This window comes from Papio anubis, chromosome 9, assembly GCF_008728515.1.
Source record: "Papio anubis isolate 15944 chromosome 9, Panubis1.0, whole genome shotgun sequence".
In the NCBI taxonomy this organism is placed as follows: domain Eukaryota; kingdom Metazoa; phylum Chordata; class Mammalia; order Primates; family Cercopithecidae; genus Papio; species Papio anubis.
This window is the reverse complement of record NC_044984.1, coordinates 34,504,528-34,526,085: the sequence shown is the minus strand read 5'-3', so window position 1 is coordinate 34,526,085 and position 21,558 is coordinate 34,504,528. Positions and strand designations below refer to the sequence as shown.

The 21,558-nt window shown below is 36.6% G+C and overlaps 1 protein-coding gene across 1 annotated transcript in view; it reads left to right on the top strand.

The window, feature by feature from the left end:
- Positions 1 to 21,558, top strand: part of SLC2A13 (solute carrier family 2 member 13) — a 351,023-nt gene that overhangs the window by 263,617 nt on the left and 65,848 nt on the right. Inside the window, exon 7 of the mRNA XM_017945781.3 lies at positions 16,079 to 16,204. Coding sequence (XP_017801270.1) covers positions 16,079 to 16,204 — 126 coding nt within the window. The remainder of the gene's footprint in view (positions 1 to 16,078; positions 16,205 to 21,558) is intronic.

Below are 21,558 nucleotides of genomic sequence, written 5' to 3'. Positions count from 1 at the left end.
TGCTGGATATTAGACTTTTGTCAGATGCATAGTTTGTAAGTGTTTTTTTCACATTCTATCGGTTGTCTATTTACTCTGTTGATAGTTTCTTTGGCTGTGCAGAAGCTTTTAAGTTTAATTAGATCCCACTTGTCAATTTTTGTTTTTGTTGCGATTGGTTTTGGTATCTTTGTCATGAAATCTTTGCCTGTTCCTACATCCAGTATGGTATTGCCTAGGTTGTCTTCCAGGATTTTCAGAGCTTTGACTTTCCCACTTTTCATTCTTTCATTTGGCACACAGTATTGAATGCTAACCATGCACCAGGTACTGCATTTGTGCCAGCTGTTAAGGAAACAAAGCATGAAATATAGCCTCACATCAGAAGTAGGAAATATCTTAGGCTTTTATTTACATTTTGAACGCATACACAAGTATATATTTAGAGAGATGTTGGAGACTTGGGTAGACTTGCTTTTTCAGAATATATTCAAAAATAAGCAAAAATATTTTTTAAGCATTTGAAAAAGTACTTGTACTACTTGGAATCATGTTAGGCTATATATTACAGAAGAACCCAAAATAACATGTCTTAAGCAAGGAAGAAGTCTTTCTCTCTCTCTCTCATGTGAAATAAATTCAAGGGTAAGGAGTTGGGGACCAATGTGCTACATCTAATGTCATCATGCATCCAGGCTCCTATCCTTTTGCTATACCCATACAAATGTCTTTCGTAAGTTCACCACATGGGTCAGGGTGGCTGCAGGAGTTCTACCAGCATAGCATTCCTGTGAAGCAAGCCAGAAGCAAATGCAGAAAGAGCAGCTCTTCCCGGCTGAATCAGCTCCCTTTGAAGTCTTCCTGAAATCCCATGCAATACTTCTCACTGGACAGAATTAATCCCTTGGCTGTATCTAGTTGTAATGTGAACTGGGACATGTATTCTTTTGTCCAGCAGTTGGGAGGAGGGAGGTGGAGCCACTATGTGCCCAGTTAGGAATCACATTTCTCTTAAAAAGAAGGCGGGAAAGAATGAATATAGGGATAGGCCACTAGCAATCTTTGCCACAACAGTACAGCTAGGGGATATGTTAATTTTTTGAGACATTTTTGAGTGATTCTGCTTGACAGCAGGAAGTACAAACTAATGGACCAAAATAGGGATTCACCTGCTTTCATGGTTTAGTTCTCTCTGTGTTTAGTTCTCTCTGTGCTCATTAGAAGTCTAAAGTCAACTTTGCAGGTGACAAGAAATGTGGTTGTCTTAAATATTTAACTCTGGTTTTGTAAAATAAAAGGAATCATTAGTATCTCTTTCATTTGTCCTGTTTCCTTGGCCTTTGAAACCAGTGAAACAGCTGCCTTTTGTTGTGTTTGTTCAAAATGAGTGATCTGAACAAATGAGTGATTCCTTATCTGTTCAAAAAGAATAGTCACAGCACCTGCCATTTGTTATATAGTTACCATTATGTGGATCACTTTACTAAGAACTTTGCATGGGTTCTCTTTTATCCTTCAGAAAGACTGAGATAGATGCTATTATTTTCCCCATTTTACCAGTGACACTGAGGCTTAAAGAAGTTAAGTGAGGCTGGGCATTGTGACTCATGCCTGTAATCCCAGCATTTTAGGAGGCCAAGGCCAGTGTATCTCTTGAGCCCAGGAGTTCAAGAGCAGCCTGGGCAATGTGGCAAAATCCCATCTCTACCAAAAATACAAAAATTAGCCAAGCATGTTGGTATGTGCCTGTAGACCCAGCTACTCAGGAGGCTGAGGCAGGAGGAGCACTTGAGCCTATAAGGCAGAAGTTGAAGTGACCTGAGATTGCACCACTGCACCCCACCCTGGGTGACAGAGTGAGACGCTGTCTAAAAATAAAAATGAAGAACTTAAGTGAATTTTAGATCATATGGCTTAGCAGACAGCAGAACCATGCTTTAACTGAGAAAGATCTTTCTCTAGAATTCAGCCCTTAACCACTACCCTCTTCATTCTGAAATTTACCAATTAAAGTGTGAGCTCTTCTTGTCCAAGGGAAGGTGTAATGCATTCTTTGGGAGTGGACAGTAATTCCTTATGGTGAAAGGTGAATAATACCTATAAAATACCTATGTTGATATACTTTAAAGTATTCACCACCTTGTTTTTTGTAGGAGCAGAACAATGATCTTATCTATATGGTTTTGAATGTGAGCATAGTTGAATATTCTGAGTTGAATTGTTGATTTTATTTTGTTTTGTTTGTTTGGGTAATTGTTTTTAAGACCTCTGTCACACAGGTAGATGAACATGAGAAAAGTCATTTAAGACAAGAAGCAAATACAGATGAGCACTTACAAACTAATATCCTTTAGGCAAATTGGAGTATGTCTGTGCAATCATATGAGAAAAGGAAGACCATTTTGAAAGCTGTTCTCTTCTAAGCCTCCTCCTTTAGTTAGGGAGATGAATTATCCATGTGAATCTGAATTTTCCTTGAAGAGAAGAACCACTGTGTGCTAACATTAGTATTTTACCACACCCCAACACCACTTCCCTAATTCTTATTGGTTTCATTCACCTTGATTTTATTTTATGAATTTTGTCAGTGCAATAGGGTCTAGTTGTGAGAGCAAAAGATTACACAGAGTTGCTGGCATCAGAGGACATGATGCTATCTAGGGGGATGACTTCAGTCTATCTCATTTCATCTCTATCACACATATCACACAACACAGCTTCCAACCAAATGTCATTCTGGGGCTCCAGGGGCTGTTTCTTTCACCCTTCAATAAAAACTCACTTTGTCCTCCACATTCACACATACAGTTTTTCACGAAAATCAGAAAACCTTCTAACCAACTATGCAAGAACTGAGAAGCAAAGCAGTGTAAGTCAAAATGTATTTCTCCCTTTGATTATGTTGTCTCTGTTTGAAGCACTTATAATACAATAAGCCTAATGCCAAGTGTCATAGTGTTTGACAAAAAATGTAAAACAGATTTGGTTACCAAGGTTCTTTCTTGGTGCATAGTAAGACACTTGGGTAACAGATACAGAATCATCAGTTACTGAAGCAAAATAGCACAAATGGGTCCCAAAAAGAGAGGCAATTTTAAGAAGTATTTCCTCAGATGGAGAAAAAATATAGAGTGCTCACTTTAAAATAACCTATATTTTATACCAACGTAAAGAAAATATATTAAAGGCAACGTGACTGTCCATTACAAAGAATGCGGGTACTAGATACTCAAATTTCAAGTTGTGATACCCCAAACAGTAAAAAGTAATTCGTTTTGGATGAAAGTTATCATTTCTCAATTTATAACCTACATATTATTTTTAACTATCAAGTATGTCACTTTAATTTTCCCTTTTGATTTTGAAAGTCATGAATTTCCATTAGTCCATGTTAAAAACTGCATAGTCTCTTAAATTCAATTGATCTAAAAATGAGTATTTCTAAAGCATATTCTGTTAGAGACAGAATCCCCATAATATTTCACGCAAAAATTAACTGCTTAAGAAACTGAGTAAATTTTTCTTTCTTTAGGTATTTCTTTATCTTTACTTTAATTTGTCAAATGAGGGAAGAATATAATTTCCAAAATCCATGAAAGGATCAGACTAATAATTGAGTAGAGATCTCACTTGCTTCTTTCAGTCCGCTTGAAGTAGCATTGAAAGCTCAGTGTATGACTATAAATCCAGTTGTGTTTAAATGAGTTTGATCTTCATGGATACTAAATACAAAACACTTTAGTCACAGATACCTCACTTTCTTCATTCATTATTTATATTTTATGTGTTAAATAGACGAACGCTTTCTTTTCTAAAAAGAACATTGAGTTGCTTTTGAACTTTTCAAATTCTGAAAAGTTTATACTAAAAATTAGGGAATATTTATGGGTATGGCTTCTAGGCATGGAATGATATTTATGAGCCTCTTACTATAAGAACTTTATCATTATATTTTAAAATAGTACAATTCTAATCAAAGAATATGTACCTCAGTGCAGTTCTTATATTAAAGTTTGACTCCATAGCTGTTACTATGACCCTAAACTGTGAAGTTAAAGGACTCTCTATCTACCCTATGCCTTGAAATATTTAAAAGTTCTCAATAAGTAGAAAAGCTAGTGTTAGAAGTACTATATAGAAATCAGCACCTCTTATCAGGTAACATGACTAGTTAACTATATTTGAAGGAGGCATGTATGTTATACAGCTTTTTAGGGACACATCAATGTTTATACAAATATAGTCATGAAGAGAGAAAGTAAGGCTTATATAAAAGAATTTTCAGACAGTAATGATGAGCCCCAAGCAAAACTGTGTTTTTACCTTATTTTTATTTGTCCTTTTTGGTAAAGCTCTGTGACCTGAGTGTAGAGTGTGTCACCAATATAATGATCAGTTTGCAATGCTTTGGGGGGAAAAGAAGCATACTGATAACTTAAGACATGTGCCAGTAATCATATACTATAGCTCAGAACAAGGATGATACAGAAATAAGTTGAGCTGATACAGCAGCCAGGATAGGATAGGCCTTACTAATATAAAAACAACAAAAAAACCTTTGTGGTTTAAAACAACAAACAACTCTGCTTATATCTCAGGTACCCAAACTAATAGAGCCTCCACCATTCTAGGATGCCACCTCTCACTTCAAGGCTTCAAGATTTATCACAGAGGTGAAGCGTAGAGCTGGAGAGTTGAGCACTAGCAATAAATGCTTTGGCCTACAACTATTATTTCATACTCTCATCGTGTGGCCACAACTAGTCACTTGGCTACCCCTAACGTCATATAAGGAATTGTATTATAATTCTCTATCTACCTTGAAATGGAGGACAAGTAGATATTGGTGAACATTATTTATATCTTTCACAGTTTATTTGCTGATTTATTTGGGGCCAAGATTCCCTATTATTCTTTCTGCAAAAGACCATATAAAATTTTCATTCTGGCCGGGCGCGGTGGCTCAAGCCTGTAATCCCAGCACTGTGGGAGGCCGAGGCAGGCAGATCACCTGAGGTTAGGAGTTCGAGACCAGCCTGGCCAACATGGTGAAACCCCGTCTCTACTACAAATACAAAAATTAGCCGGGCGTGGTGGCAGGCACCTGTAATCCCGGCTACTCAAGAGGCTAAGGCAGGAAAATCGCTTGAACCCAGGAGGCAGAGGTTGCCGTGAGCCAAGATCGTGCCATTGCACTCCAGCCTGGGGGACCAGAGTGAGACTCTGTCTCAAAAAAAAAAAGAAAAACAAAAACAAACAAACAAAAATTTTCATTCTGCTAGCTGGATCACTACTGTAAGTGTTAATGACAGGCTTATCTTCAAAAACATCTTCTCCTTTGGTGATGCCCCTTAAAAATGAAAAAATTCTTCCATTAACAATTTCTAGCACTGACTTGGAAAGCCTGACTCATTCTGTACCAGTATCATTGGTCAAAGATCAAGTACCAAAAAGTATACATGAATGAGTCTGTCAGTTTTTCAGAAAATTAATATAAATATCATATATATATATAGTTATCATATGACCCAGCAATTCCACCCTTGGGTATATACCCAGAAGAATTGAAAGCACATGTCTACTCAAAATCTTCTACCCAAATGTTCATAGCAACATTTTTTTATAAAACAGCGAAAAAACATAGAAATAACCCAAATACCCCATCAACTGACAGATAGATATACGAAGTGTGATATATCCTACAGTAGGATATATACAATTATCCTACTGTATAATTGTAAAAAGGCATGAAATACTGACAAATGCTGTAACATGGCTGAACCACGAAAACATGCTGGGTGAAAGAAGTCAGAAACAACAGAGCACATTGTATAATTACATTGATATAAAATGTCCAGAATAGCAAATCCATAGAGATAAAAAGTAGATTCGTAGTTGCCAGGGGGTGATGAAAAGTGGGAATTGGGAAGTAAAGGATTTATTTTTGAGTGATGAAAATGTTCTGGAATTGGATAGTGGTGATGCTTGTAGACCTCCGAATAGATTGAAATTTACTAAACTGCAAGCTTTACAATGGTAAATTTTATATGAATTTTACCTCAGTAAAAAATTTTTAAAAATGTGTGCTGTAGTGAGTGATCACCACTTTTCCACATAGTGCTTTCTGCCTCCATTTTACTGGGGAGTATAACCATTGCCTCCTACTGTATCTTCACAAGATAATACAAGTTTCCAAAATCTATCAGAGTGTCACATGTCAGTCACTATGCTGATCATTTTTCTCAATGGCATAACTTTACGTTTCAACAAACTAAGGCTGAGTAGAATAAATATCTGATTTGAAGTCAGAGAACCTTTATTAGAGACATGAGCAAGTCTCTTAGCTTTCCAAGCTTTGTTTTCCTCATCTGTGAAACAAGAACGCTCCATACTTCACCAGGATACTGGAAAAGACCAGATGGTACAATATATGTTGAAGTACTTTCTGTATTTCTAATCTTGTCTTCTGATTTTAGTTTTAGCTTATTTTCTTTATGTTATTCAGCCTGCTTTCCTCTAAATAAACTTCTTATAAAAATCGGAACATTGGAAGTCAACATCCTTAGGTTGGAACCCCAGCTCCACCACATTTCAGTTACGTGACGTTGCTTAGGTAGTTTAACCTCTCTAAATCTGAGGCTTTTCTGTAAAAGGGGGAATATAAAGCCTCCCTCATGATGCCAATGTAAGAATTAAATGAGAACATGTAATTATTTAATATAGCCTCTTTGCATGGTAAACTGTCTGTGATATTACCACAATAAGGCTCATGATAAAATTCACCCTGCAAAATCTTCATAGCCTCAAATACTAGTCGACTTACTTGGGCTGTTTGCAAACCTAAGAATTTCAGTCTCTTAGTATTCCTTCTAGTATTTCTTTTCTGTCTCTTCAATAATGAATAATATATATTGTCACCAGAAAAGATTAATTACTGTTTTTTCTCTGAAAAAAGCATGTTGCACTCTAATTAGATTGTATTTGTATGTGTTGATTACATACAAATTGTATGCAAATCTAATTTTTACTCTGAAATGTATCAAGACTGAAAAAGTTATATATACATGTATGTATATATATTTTATGCACGTATTTATTTACCTATAAACATGTATATGTATATAGATATAAACATACATTTATATACATGGCATCTTACACCTGCAAAATTAGAATTGAGGTGTTTAACTATGTTGATCAAACATTCATTTAGTGTAACAGGAAAACACTTAACCCCCACTGGAGTTGACAGACTTGGTAGATAGAGCTCTCTTCTTCTTCCTTCCCCATTAGAGAGTTCATTGTTGCACTTTGTTCAGATGAAATGGAAGAACCAACCCAAGAATTCATTAAAAGGATTAGACAATCAGTTACTAGAACTCCGGGCCTAAAATACCAATATATGTTAAATCGCAAAAGCAAAGAAAAACCATTCTGACTAGTAGGCTAAATTGCTGCCTTTAACAGTGCCAGAGCCAAATGCTCAATCTGGGCAGGAGCCTGGTTGCTTTTAAACAGTAGACCTCACTAATATAAAATTTTTTACATCTAACTCAGGAGTCAGTTGAATCTTAGCCTCAACATGTAAGGGGAAGAGGTGAGAAATATGACTCTGTTTCACAGAGTTCCAGATGGTCATGTATGGATTTGGTCTGAGAGCCGTGAATTGTAAGGAACAATTCATGGTGTGATTCAAGCTTCAATCTTGTTATCTTCATGGACTGAAATGGAGAATGAGGTGTCTAATGGAACTACAGAGAGAGGGAACTACCAAATCTTCTATCAATATTAGTGACATTCATTCATCTCATTACTTACTCAGCAGGTATTTATTGAGCACTTATATATCAAGCAACATGGAAATCGCTAAGAATAAAAGCTGTACATGGTCCTGAGAAAGTCACAGTGCAGTAAGGGAAAGCAAACACGGCATGAACCTGTCAAGAAATCATGGAATGCATGATAATAATATGAGCGTTTTGTGATACTCTGACAGTATTGTGATGCCTCTAATTCTGCTGGGGTCAGGAAGTTGCATAGAGGAACATGAGTCTTGAAGCAAAGGAAGTATAGGAAAGATAAGGTAGAAAGTAATATCCAGAGAAAACAGTATGAGGAAAAACATGAGAGCATGTCATATTCTAAATCCTGCAGTCTCTTTGGACTGGCTAGCGCCCACGGCACCTATGGAAAAATGGCAAGAAGAGACAGGCAAGATAGGCAGGGGCTAACTGATGCCATAGTAAGGCATCATTTTCCTCCTATAGGCAATGGGAAGCTCTCTAGGATTTAAAAAGCAGAGAAATCTGATCAGGTTAGATTTGAGGCAGTGTAGAGAGTGGAGTGAACAGAATCTAGAAGCAGGCCCCTTTAAAAGACTATTGGAAGAGCTCAAATGAGAGATGGCTGGGATAAGAATGGAAAGTACAAGGCCAGGCACGGTGGCTGGCCAACATGGTGAAACCCCAACTCTACTAATAATACAAAAATTAGCCAGGCATGGTTGCACGTGCCTGTTATCCCAACTACTCAGGAAGCCAAGACAGGAGAATCGCTTGAACCCAGGAGGCGGAGGTTGCAGTGAGCCAAGATCGCACCGCCATTGCACTCCAGCCTGGGTGATAGTGTGAGGCTCTGTCTAAAAAAAAAAAAAAAAAAAAAAAAAAAAGAATGGAGAGTACAGGAACTATACATGCTTGAGACATAAAATTGATAGAGCTGGTAGCTATTTAAATATGAATGTTCTGCGATCATGCTCAGGTTTTTAGATTGGGAGACATGAAAAAAACAATAGGTTTGGCAGGAAAGCCAAAGATTGAGCTTTAGGTTGTTGAGTTTGAGACACTTGGAAAACGTCCAGATAATTGGGCAATTGAAAGTATAGTTCTGGTACTTAGGGAAGAGAAACAAAGTTCAGAAAGAGGTCATGGAGGCTCAGTGTATTGGTTATAGCAATGGTCATGTAAAGTTGGTATTTCCCAGCAAAGTAATGAAAGTAGATGGCCCAAAACAGAAGCAAAGGAGAAAGAAAAGATGAAGATGCCACCATCTGATAGGTGGGAGAAACCTAAAGAGAATAGTGTCACGCGGCACAAGGGATGGGAACATTGTAGGAAAGAGGGAAAAATTTTAGAAAATCTTATCACAAAATGGTAATTATATGTTGGAAAAATGCTCCTAGTTACCCATGAGACAACCACCAGCAATCTCTGGGAGAGCAACTTTAATGGAGTGGAGAGGATGATTTGCTTCATGAAATTATTACCAGTAGGCCCCTAGCCTTTTAAACTCATTTCTAACTATTTACTCAAGTATATAAGATATTTTTTTATTCTCATGAGTTTCCTACTTACATGGTTAAACAGGGAGAGGAAATCAACCGACATCCACTCTCTGTCAGGGAAAGAAATCAGGTGTTCAGAGTTGTTTTTCAGTACTGATATAGGAATCTGTCCTTCACAAGGCTCCAAGCAAGGCATGGAGTCCCCGTCCCACTAATAGTGGCAGTGTTCTCTGGTAAACCAGATTCCAAGTTACCTGCTGAAGCTGCTGAGAGCAGTGAGGAAGGGGATAGTAAAGCATGGAAGATTGGGAATGCTGTTAGGGGAAAGAGAGTGACATTATTGCACAAAATAGGGTGTTAAGTCATGCATAAAGAAGGAGTGAGTGAGCACAATTACCTGCAGAAAATGAAACTGGACCTGTGGCCACGGATCATTCCTACACCTGTGTTTGCCACCACTGATTTTCTGAAATTTAGGGCATTCTAGAGACAGGCATTTTAAGATCAAACACTGTTCTTGATGCTCCAGCTCGTTGAGTTTAATGAGACATACTTAAAAACAAATGGACCGTTTTCCAGAGGGCTGAGTTCACACCCAACTTCACGGAGTAGAAACTAAAAATGTTCTAAATTAACTCAAATCAATTTTTAAAAGATTTTCTGAGCAGAGAGCACATTTGGCTAAGACCCTGGGTGCCACGTGAAACATATAAACGATTGATTGAATGAAAATAGGCCATCCTTTCTCTTCCTTAAGACACTAAGCAGCCTTTTGTCCTGCTCTTTTTTACTTTAATTGGAAGCATTTTTAGGTTTTAGAGCCAGTTTTGTTCTAAATATATGAATACTTATTTGTCCCCTTTCGCAAAAGTCAGAGATTTTCTCCCTTTCTGGAAAGAAAGGCTAGAGATTGGAAAGTTAAATATTTCTTCTCTGCAACCAGTAAAAAAGAACCATTTGGTTCTAACTGTACTTGTCTGGACTCCGTAATTTGCTGTATTTGAGTTTCTAGTATGTCTGCATTCAGCTCCCCAGCAGTCACATCCCACAGTAGAGGAACATCATTGGCTATTGTCTAATTTCCCCACGGGAAAGGTGTCTACAATTGAGAAAAATAGTCTGAATTCCAGGCACACTTATTTACTACAAATTCTCTCTAAATATTGAAATGTCCTTCTACTATGAAATGTTGTGGGCTGTGATTTCAAAAAGAGCTCTCTCTTTCTTTGGCTTTTCTATGTGGGCTTCAAGGAAACTGGCTCTTGCTGCTGTTGTTGCTTTCTGAAAGTGAGTTATCAAAATTACTAACCAATTCCATTTTGGGTGTTAATCAATTATTTGTGGCTTTCACCACTTGTCAATTTAAAAACCAGGCTCAACTTAAAATACCCTTTGACAATTGGTTTTGCCTTCTTTTTATTTCATTCTAAAAATGACTAATATATTTACCTCAATTCACCTACCCCCTAAAATTATTTTCCATAAACCAAGTACAAACTAGCTTATGAACCTACAAGAATGCTTTGATTTCTAGAGCTGTTGTGCATTGGTTCATTCAATAAATATATATTGGGAATCTACCCTGCAGCGGGCTGCATGCTGTTCTACAGATACAGAGTTGGTAAGCATGGCCTTATCCCTTGGGTGCTCAGAATCTATTTTGCTTACTAGTCAGTAAAGAGCATTGTATGTTACAATGAGGGCCATCTCCATCAGCTTTACTAAATGTGGATTAGCCTGAAATTTAAACTGTATATCAATAAGGAGAACTCCATTTTATTTAATTCATTCTGCAATTCCTTTTATAAAGCATAGTCCTTATGTAAATATCTTCATATTCATTTCTCTTATAAATGTAAAGTTTCCTGAAGTAGAGCACACCTATAATTTCTGCCCTTGAAATTAGTGTGTAAGAATAAATGCTTGTGAGAAGTTGCAGCATTCTAATCAATTTTTACACTGTTAAGGTTTGTGTGAATTTAGGGTTAGATCATAGGTATTTCTGTCTTTTTCTTTCATGTACAGTCTTGGAACTGGGTGGATTGTTAGAGAATGTCTTCTCTTGAGATAGAAAATTTTGAAGTCTAGAATTTAGAACTTAGTCCAGGTCACACTGTGAAAGGGGACAAATAGGCCTAATATCTACTTTTCACCAAAACAGACAAAAAGAAAAGATTTCAGTCTATGCTTAGAATATTCTTATGAGCATTGACTTTGTGCCAATGTATTTAAATTTTCAGTTTTTATATTTAGAAAACCTTACATAAATTCATCAGGCCATACTCAAGAAAGGCTTAAAGAGCAAATCTTGAGTGAAAAATATCATAGCCACTTCTAGAAGTTGTTCCTTTTTAAAAATGCCATTGTTAAAGCTGTCGGTATAATACATGCTCTCTGTAAAAGGTCAATTAGCAGATTCCCCAGGACATTTAAAGTTTTGTGCTACCTTCTAAATGTCAAGTTGAAGTTGGGAATCTTGTAATATTTAGAAAAATTTTACCATAAAATGGTCTATATGATGAAAAAAAATTCCAGGTCAAGGATGAAAGAGTGGTAGGAAATCTTGTCTTTCCTCCAGAAGACGGAGGCATATAAGGGCTTAGTCCAGATAAGCACAAATACAGTTCCCACACTGAGCCCCACTCCTTGGAATGGGAAGGAAATTGAACACTTTTTGATACTTGACCTCCTTTCCCTGAACAAAATGGTGTGGAGGGGCAGTATGGAGTAGCAGAAGGAATAGTTTTTCATGCTTTTTCAATAAAAGAAAGGCTTTACGCCTGCACATACACTACGGAGTATGTTTTGGGAGAGGTTGGAAAGGATAAAGGGAAAAAAATAACTAGTAAGGCTTGGTGTTGGTCCTGGTTATGGCCAGAGAAATGAAATTAAAAGTTTGGTCCATGACTTTGAACACTTGTTTTCAGAGCCCGGAGGAAGAGAGGTGAGGACAGATGTGGATGTAGAAATCTTTGTTTCTGAGTTTAAATGTGAGAAAATTCATGCCTACTCCCTTCAGTTTTTTGCTGAGAAGATGTAAGGTAGAAAAAATAATATCTTTTTTTTGACCTATCTCAAGAGTCATAATGGGCATTACTGTAAGAAAAGAGAGATTAACAAGAGAAAAGCATAACAAATGTGTTTAACCAAAATTTTATGTGACACAGCCTTCAGGCATGAAGATTGCACCCAGAAAAAACCTGTGTATTTTTATGAACAGTTGTTGGAAATAAGAGTGGAGAACAAAGGGTATGAGCTAATAGTAATAACCTGGGAAGAACTCAGCGAGGCCTGTTTGTTCAGATTCTTCTTGGCCTCTGGGTATAGAGAAGGAACCCTATAGACTGAGGGTCTTATGACCTACTTTCTGAGGATGTAGGTAAGAGATTTTTTTTTTTCCTTTTTTTTATGACCGTGCTTCAGAGGCAAAGGTGGGGAAAAGATTAGGGTGTGAGCTCCAAGGTGCAGTATTATGGAGTAGCATGTTCTGAGCCCCAACAAAGACAAGGCCATCTTCTAAGAAATTTGTGGAGGAATAAGGATTGGGATTTGAAGAGAATTGTGGGTGCTTGGGAAATCTATCTATTATTAGGGACAGGAAAATTTCCTGGCAACAGTGAGTATCCAGCCAAGGTTGAAAACTTGTAATGTGTATTTGTATCAATATGCCTGGTTGTGTTATTTCTGTGCCAGAACAGAATAGTCTAGAGGTTGAAAAGTGTTCAGAAAGAGACAAACATGAAGTTCTGCAGGGTGGCTGTAATAGAGGAACCTAAATATGAAGACATTGAGGATCTGGTGAGAGTGGTTAGAGGGATTCACATGAAGGTTTCATAGAGAGGGAAGCAGAGCCATGGAGCGAGTGAGAGATTGGTGGGGAACGAATGTTGAAGGTCTCTATGAGGTGGTGGTAGGCCAGATTTTCTCAACAGTGGTAGTTTGCTGACACCAGTCATAGATGATAATAATTTCCAGGATGTGGATAAATGTAAGCAGAAGTAAAGGCTTAGAAATCAGGGGGCTAAGAAACTTTAAGATGTATATATTGACTAAAGCCATCTAGATCAGGATTGTTGAGAATCCATTTGAGGCTGGTGATCATGAATTATAGAAGAGCTACTCATCTGCTCTATAGTGTGACTCCTTCAGCTACATTTGGCTGTGTGGGTGAAGTCACAGAAAAGGCAAATGTTTGCATTCATAGAGGGCTAGGATTTTTGCCAGATGGGTATAATGGAATGATAGAAGAGAAGGAAAATTTGGGATATTGAAATGATGGGAAGTTGTCAGTAATCTAAAGAAAGGAGAAAACTGATAATAGAGAGCAAGTAGAGGGGTCGGTTAACTGGTGGTCATCAGGAGGTCTAATACCCAAATCAGCTTCACGAGGGCAGCAACTGTGTTTTGTTCACTTACATGTCCCAGCACCTAGAATAGTACTTGGCACATAGTAGGTCACAGGAAGATCATTTAATAAGTAAGCAGGAAAAGTGAGAAGTTGGGGTCATGCTTGGATAAGTGATTGAGGAAGTTACTTGTTATGGATGACATTTCATATGTCTGAAATGCACACACAGTAAGTTCTCAGTAATTATTAGCCTTTATCATTATGCATTTTGGACTTTTATAGGGACTACATATTTTCAGATAAATAAAATTGAGAACAATTTCTCTGCAAATTAGTGAGTTGACCTTTCCCAAATGGGTATAACTTAAGACCATTGGAACAATTAGTATTGTTAAATTTAACCTCATATGGACAGAATACACAAAATACTAGTAGAAATTATCTCCCTTTCCAAATTAGCCTAGTCTGGTTCTCAAAGACAGACACTCAGTGTCCTTACTTCTAAAGCCTTCAGTTGTCTAGTTTAGTGTGCTTATCACAGGTGTAGAAAATTTTATATTTACATTGCTGAATCACCTCTCAGTACATTTGAATGGCCTTTCCTTTGCTTTTTGTCTAGGGCTGAAGTCTCATTCAAAAATATGGGTGACTGCCTAGCTCAGGAAGAGTTCACAGGAGGGAGAAGGCTGAAATGATAACAAATCTAATTTTTAAACCATGCCAGTTGTGTTAGTCTGTTTCTGTTGTTATAAAGGAATACCTGAGACTGGGTAATTTATAAAGAAAAGAGGTTTAATTGGCTCACGGTTCTGCAGGCTGCACAGGAAGCATGGTGCTGACATCTGCTTCTGGTGAGGGCCTCAGGAAGCTTATGGTAGAAAGCTAAGGGGGAACAGGCACCTCACATAGTGAAAGGGGGAGCAAGAGAGAGAAGAAGGAGGTTCCAGACTCTTTTTAACAACCAGATCTCATGTGAACTGAGTGAGAACTCACTCAGCAACAAGGGGGTGGCACTAAACCATTCAAGAGGGATCTTCCCCCCATGATTCAATACCTCCCACCAAGCCCTACCTCTAACTTTGGGGATTACAATTCAAGATGAGATTTGGAAGGGACAAACGTAAAAACCCTATCACCAGTGTTTTCATATTTAGTTAACTGAATCAAAAAAGTATTTTGATTTTGAACATTAAGAAATATTCTTTCATATCCTTTTCAGACAACTTGTATGTCCCTTGGATGTCTTTTTCAGATGACCTATTTCTCCTTTCACAGCCCATAGTATCATGACTTGTAAACAGAAAATATTTAATAAATCTGTGCTGACTGATCTTTAATGACAACAAAAGCAGTTCCCTGAAATGCCCTTTGTTCTACCTCTTTGCCTGGTAAATTTCTTTTATGATTTGGTTCCAATGTCATATTTAAAATGGTTCCCAGCTCTCGTCGTTAAAATGAATCGGCCCCTGTTCCAGGTAGCTCATACCCAGTTTCCATTACATTGTCATTGTTCGTCTGTTTCTCATTCTTCCCTTTTATCTACCAAGGAGCAGGGATTTGGGCTTGTTCATCTTTAGTATCTCTGATACCTTGCACGTGCTTGCCATCTGTAAAGTGCTCCAGAATTGTCTGGCAAATGACTGTGACAGGGAGAAAACTCATTCTATAAGCATGATGTAGGCTTTAGTTGGCAAACCCTGCCCTCTAAAGGATTTTGCTTCTTTAAATTTTTTTCTGCAGTTAGAATACTGCTGCCAAATGAGCAGTTAGTAACTGATTATGACTTTGTGATCCAATTAGCAGATGTGATTAGGGGATGGTTAGCCTTTGTTCCTATACCTACTTCTTTTAAATTAAGAATAATCCGTAATTGATACTCAGTATAACTTTGCTGAAAGCACAGATTTCACCAAGATATTAACAATGGCCATATTTGAGTAGTAGTATTTTTGTTTAACTTTTTTCTTTAGACATCATGTTTTTCATTGTTTGAATTTTCTTTTTCAGGATATGTATTAGGAAAAAAACTATTTTCATTTTTTAAAATAGATGGTCCATGAGGTAGACAATTAAGAGAAATGAATGCTTTGATGCAACTTGGAACCAGTCAGGGCTGGATCACAATGAGCCAGTCTACAGCTTGGTAACAAATCTCATTGGTTTAGGAAAGCAAAAGTTTATTTGCTCCAGATTGACGGGGACTCTTCTACATTCAGTCTCTCAGATCCAAGCCTCCTTCAGCTCAAAGTGGCTTCCAAAGTTGATGTGGCCAAAAGAGGGAGAAATCGAAGAGACCAGCCAGCTCTCACCTGGCTTGGCACATGTCACTTTCCTTGGCCAAAACAAATCCGAAGGCCCCAAGCTGACTGCACAAGAGAGTGGAAAATGCAGAGAAGCACATAGAATCCAGTATATGGTAAGCACCAGTTGTCTCTGCCAACATGACGGTAACTCTTTTCATTTTTCAGTTACTGTAATGAATGTATGTTGGATCCAGACTGCGGTTTCTGCTACAAGATGAACAAATCAACTGTCATTGACTCCTCCTGTGTTCCAGTTAATAAAGCATCTACAAATGAGGCAGCCTGGGGCAGGTATATCACTCATTTTACCATACGAATGTATAATAATATTTCAAAATGAGGCTTATGTTTAAGTTTTCAGAGTGCTTGCACTTATAGCAGTTCTTTTAAACTGACCTTCATAATTACATTACTTTGCAGCATATACTGGTGATAGTGGATGCAAAGCATTGCAATTGTGTGTTCCACGCAGAGTAGAAGGCACCCAGGCCTAGACTTTTGGAGACCCAGATTTCTCTAATAAGGTATAGGAGTTTGGATCTTTAGTTTTAGGCAGGTGTTCACAAATACTGCCAAGGCAATTTCTCCCACTGCATATTGTTTAATTACACTGTATTTCCAAACTCCCAAACTTTTAAATGAAAGAAAACTGTAAAGTGAAAATGAATTATTATCACATTAAGCCGCACGTGGTGCATCACGCAAAATGAATTATTATCACATTAAACTGCACGTGGTGTAATCCCAGCACTTTGGGAGGCTGAGGCAGGCAGATCACTTGAGGTCAGGAGTTTGAGACCACTCTGGCCAACATGGTAAAACCCTGTCTCTACAAAATTACAAAAATTAGCTGGGAGTGGTGGCACATGCCTGTAATCCCAGCTGCTCAGGAGGCTAAGGCAGGAGAATCACTTGAACCCAGGAGATAGAGGTTGCAGTGAGCCGAGATCAAACCACTGCTCTCCAGCCTGGACAGCAGAGTGAGACTCTGCCTCAAAAAAAAAAAAAAAAAAAAAAAAAGAATTACTATCATGTTAAATTATTTCATGAAACTATTTTTTTATTCCTAGAGGCCTTTTCCAGGGTTGAGTGCAATTAAGCAAAATAAGGATAAAAGTTGGTAATCATTGGCATGTAACTAGCTTGGGAGGCTAGAAACCTTAATATTTTTGGTTTGTAGTAGATGCATAAATGAAATATTAATATAAAATAAATATTCTCCAGATTTGTGAACTAACGTTTGTATCCAGACATATAAAATGTGCAAATGTTATTTGATATGGCTTTAGCCTCTTTTGTGTTTTAAATTCATATAAAATAATATGCTCTTATCTTGTCTACTCATAGTACTGATAAAGGCAATGAAATCTGTAATAAAGTATTGTGTCTCATAGGAGCTTATAGATAAAGTATAATGTAATAATCATTTCATTAGAGAACTGCTCCAAAGAAGCAAATTATATATGTTAGTTGAGTAAAGATCCAGACCACATTTTAAATATACTAATTACAAAGAAATATGTAAAAGAAATACAATTAGTATTTTAAATGAACACTCAAAAGAGTTTCTTTTAAAAATATTCAGTGGATAGTTTTCATCAGCCAAACTTAGTTAGTGAGTTAATTGATTAAATATTTCTAGATGTACTTGTTCACAGCTTTAAACTTTCAGAGTGTTGTTTTTGCCAATGGGAAAAAAAAAACTAAGTTACTACTAGTCTAGAATTATGAACATGTTATGAAATCTGTTAGAAATGTACATAGTTTCCTGTATTTTACATAATTAATTAATAAACTTATTAGAACTCTCTACTAAATAGTAAGGAGGCACTAAAATTAGATGTTTCTCTTACCTTCAGTAGAAGGGTTAGAGGTCAGAGGCCTCAAAGCAGGAGTTTTGACTTTTTTGCAAATAACAAATCATACAACTTTTTAGTAGTAATGTTTATTCCTTTATTTCGGAAAGATTAACAACTCACTCTTACATTTCATTTGTATTTTTATACCATCATCCTGTAGCTGCACATGAATTAGAGAAAAGTAAGGCACAGATAATAACTAAGTAGCAAAAATAAAAATAACTTTAAAAGATGATGTTCACAGCATATTCTTACAATAGTCGCAAACTCTTTACAAGGAAAAGAAAGAAAAAACCCCATGTTTTCTTACTCCTCCCTGTGCTGTGCAACAGTGCTCCTTCTCGGTGGGCCACTGCTATTGGTTACATCCTTAGTCTTGGCTAGAAAAGAGCAAAAAGACAGGATGTGTTCTCCATGAAAAATTCTTCAGATAGATTTTCCACATGTAGGTAAAATAATATTCAGTATATATAATAGTAAATATTTTTGTTGGTTGGTTGGTGGTTTGGTTGACAGATTTGATACAATTACCTGGAATGGAACTCTAAGGCAAAATCAACCATTACCTTGGATTCGCATCTAGAGATATACTATAAATATTTCAAGGTCAAGTATTGAGGCAGTCCATAGCCATATATCCTAATCTCTAACTGTAGCTGTTTCCTGAAAAGACACCAGGTGGAATGGCAACACCATTGATGACGGAAATGGTATTATACTGTTGATTAACTCTGAATTGTCAGTATAATGAAAATCATTTGTCCGTATAATCAACTATGAGATTATTTATCAGTATGCTTTTCTATATCTCTGTTGTTAAATTTCAATGAAAACTTAAAAAAAATTATTTAGCAGACTTTTAGAAAATGTAGTAGACTGAGCTGATGCAGGAAAATCTCCTGCCCATTAACCTGCCCCTATACCTCCAACATGCATCCCACACACATTCAAGTTTAATGCACAGCAGAACTTGAAAGAAATCCCCAAGTGCCACAACAGAGTGTGAGTGGTGAGCCCGCATGGGAATATCAGAAGAGAATATAGGCCTTACAGGTGAAAGGTTAGGGTTTTTAATGCTGAGGGAGATTAGCTCCAGGCCTTGCCTCTGTAGCTACAAAGCACTATCCAGGTTCTGAAATAGGGACAAGAAAAATTCTAACTAGACTGGGCTTGGAAAGCTACCTACTTCTCTGCTGCTCACTTGGGACTACAAATGGAAATAGTGTCACACATGAAAAAGCAAAACCAAGAGCCTTTGCTATGAGGGAGTGTGTGTTCTCATTTCACACTGCCTTTGTGAAGTGGGAACCATGAGTTGACAAACATAAACACTAAAATAAATAAATTGAATGAAAAGTAGGTCCTAAACTGGAGACATCCATAGAGACATGTTAGGAATCCACATGAAATTATCAGAACCCAGTGTACATGAGATGTCCATGGGAAGCAACTCTTGGTAAATTCAGGAGGACAGTCAGAGAGTATTAGGCTGGTGCAAAAGTTAATTGTGGTTTTACCATTACTTTTAAGTAATTAACTTTTGCACCAACCTAATAGAAACCACACCAATTATTGGAGGCAAGGAAGCCACCAAGTGTGACAGATGGACAAATGAATACATAAAGAACCTTGCATTGCAAAAAAAAAAAAAAAAAAAAAGAGTCTTTAAAAGCAATAAAGGAAAGTATATTTTTCAATTATACTGAAAGTTATATGCTTATGATTGGTGCAGTATATGTGTGTATTTTTATATGAGACATATGTATGTTATAATTCAGCAATTTTTGCAAAAAAAAGTAAAACTTGGGAAGCTGAAATTCTAGAGAAATGACATAGGATGTGGTATGATAACTTTTAGAAAAAAGTCTTCTAATGATCATTTTAAATTTTTCTGCTTTTTGGGTTTTTTTCAGAAAGAAATTGAGATTACAATTAGTTTTTCAATTTGTTAAATACAGATGTTAAAAATATGAGAGTAAGCTCTTAAAATATGAACTGTTAGAGGGAGAAATAAGAGACTCAAAGTATAATAAGAGAGGAAGGGGCAAAAAACAAAAACTCAGAAAAATTACATCTAAATGTAACTGTTTTAAAAATAAAAAATAAACCAATTAAACACAATTGTAAAAGATAAAGATCTTCATATTGAATTTTTTAATACAGTTGTATGCTGTTCACAGAAGACAGTCACAGAAAGGTTAGAAATATAGAAATAGAGGAAAGAAAAAATTAGACAAGTACTAAGTCAAAAAGACAAAAAATAGCAGAGACTAGAGTATTCAGAAAATTTACAAGCTTGATAGGAGAGTCAAGTAGAACATAATGTAGAGAATGCCATTCTTTTTCAGAAACCATGGAACACTTATGAAATTTTACCATGTTCATGCACAAAGAATAAATTCAGTAAGCTTATATAAATGTATAGATATGTCAGTAAATTCTAAGTAAATCCAAATAATCAGTATCATCCAGAACATGTTTTCTAATAAAAATGCAATAAAACTATAAAACAAAAGAAAGATATTTATCACCCCTTCTAGTTTAGCTTGGGAACTAAAATAAACAAAACACCCAAAAAGCAACTTCAAATTAATGAATAGGTTTAGAAGAAATCACAGTGCAAAACAAGATGTTAAAATTAATAACTAAACAGATCCATAAGAGGTTAGACGTAGAACATAGAGTAAGCCTGTAGAGTTAGCAGAGGATGGAAAAGCAAAGCAAAGAAATACTCGAGAGGATCAAGAAATAAAAGTTCTTAAAGAAGACTAACAAAATGTAGAAACTTCTTGCAATACTGATCAAGAAGAGAGAGAAGGCACAAACAATATTTAGAAAAAAAAAAAAAGACGTATAACAATGGATAGTAAAGATTTTTAAATTCATAAGAGAATACTATGAACAGTGTTCTCCAGTGCATTTGAAAACAGATAAATGGACAGTTTTCAAGAAAAAATGTAACTTTCCAAAACCAATTCCAAACCTCTGTGAAGCGAGTGATTTCTATACCCTACTTACAGATGTGAATAGTGTTACTTAGAGGTTCTGAATGACTTTCTCAAAGTCAAAAGGCCAGTAAGTTCACTTCTGTTAGGGGAGCAACAATTGAGTAGTGGAAAGATACACATTTTAGTTTCAGGTAGTTTCCAATTTCTAAGTTAAACAAAGTATGTTATTGACAAATCAGGCATTAGAATTTTTGTTTGTTTTGTTTTGTTTGTTTGTTTTCTGTATTTATCTGTGTCTGTTTATCCACCCCCCTACCTCCTGACTCTGCATCTATACAAAACCATAAATACTCTATTCTGGAACTTCAAACCTCCTGACTGTTTAAAATAGTGTTGCCAATGAGGGACACTTTCTTAATGCGCTGATTCAGTATTTGTTTCCTATAATACAGCACTTTCGCTCTGTAATTAGAAACACTAAAATAGCTAGATAGATTCCCTATTTGGCAATTCATTGTTTTCTGTACTCATTCAGCAGAGATATTTTTCTCAAAGCTGCACTCTGATGTAACACCCAGTCTGTTTTCCCAGCATTTCACCGCTCTCCCACACAGATTCTAGTCAGTTTAAACCCCTTGTCATTACCCTAATATCTGTTATAATTTCCTGTCTCTACGTCTTTTCTCACACTGTGCCTTCTGTCTAGAATTTACCCTCCTTGATCTCTGCCTGAAATCTTTTTTTTTTTTTTTCTCGGATTAGATGTCCCTTTTTCCTTGCAGTTTCTGTGATAAGCCCCAGAAAACAATGCTTATTCTATCTCCTGCTGCCCTCTAGC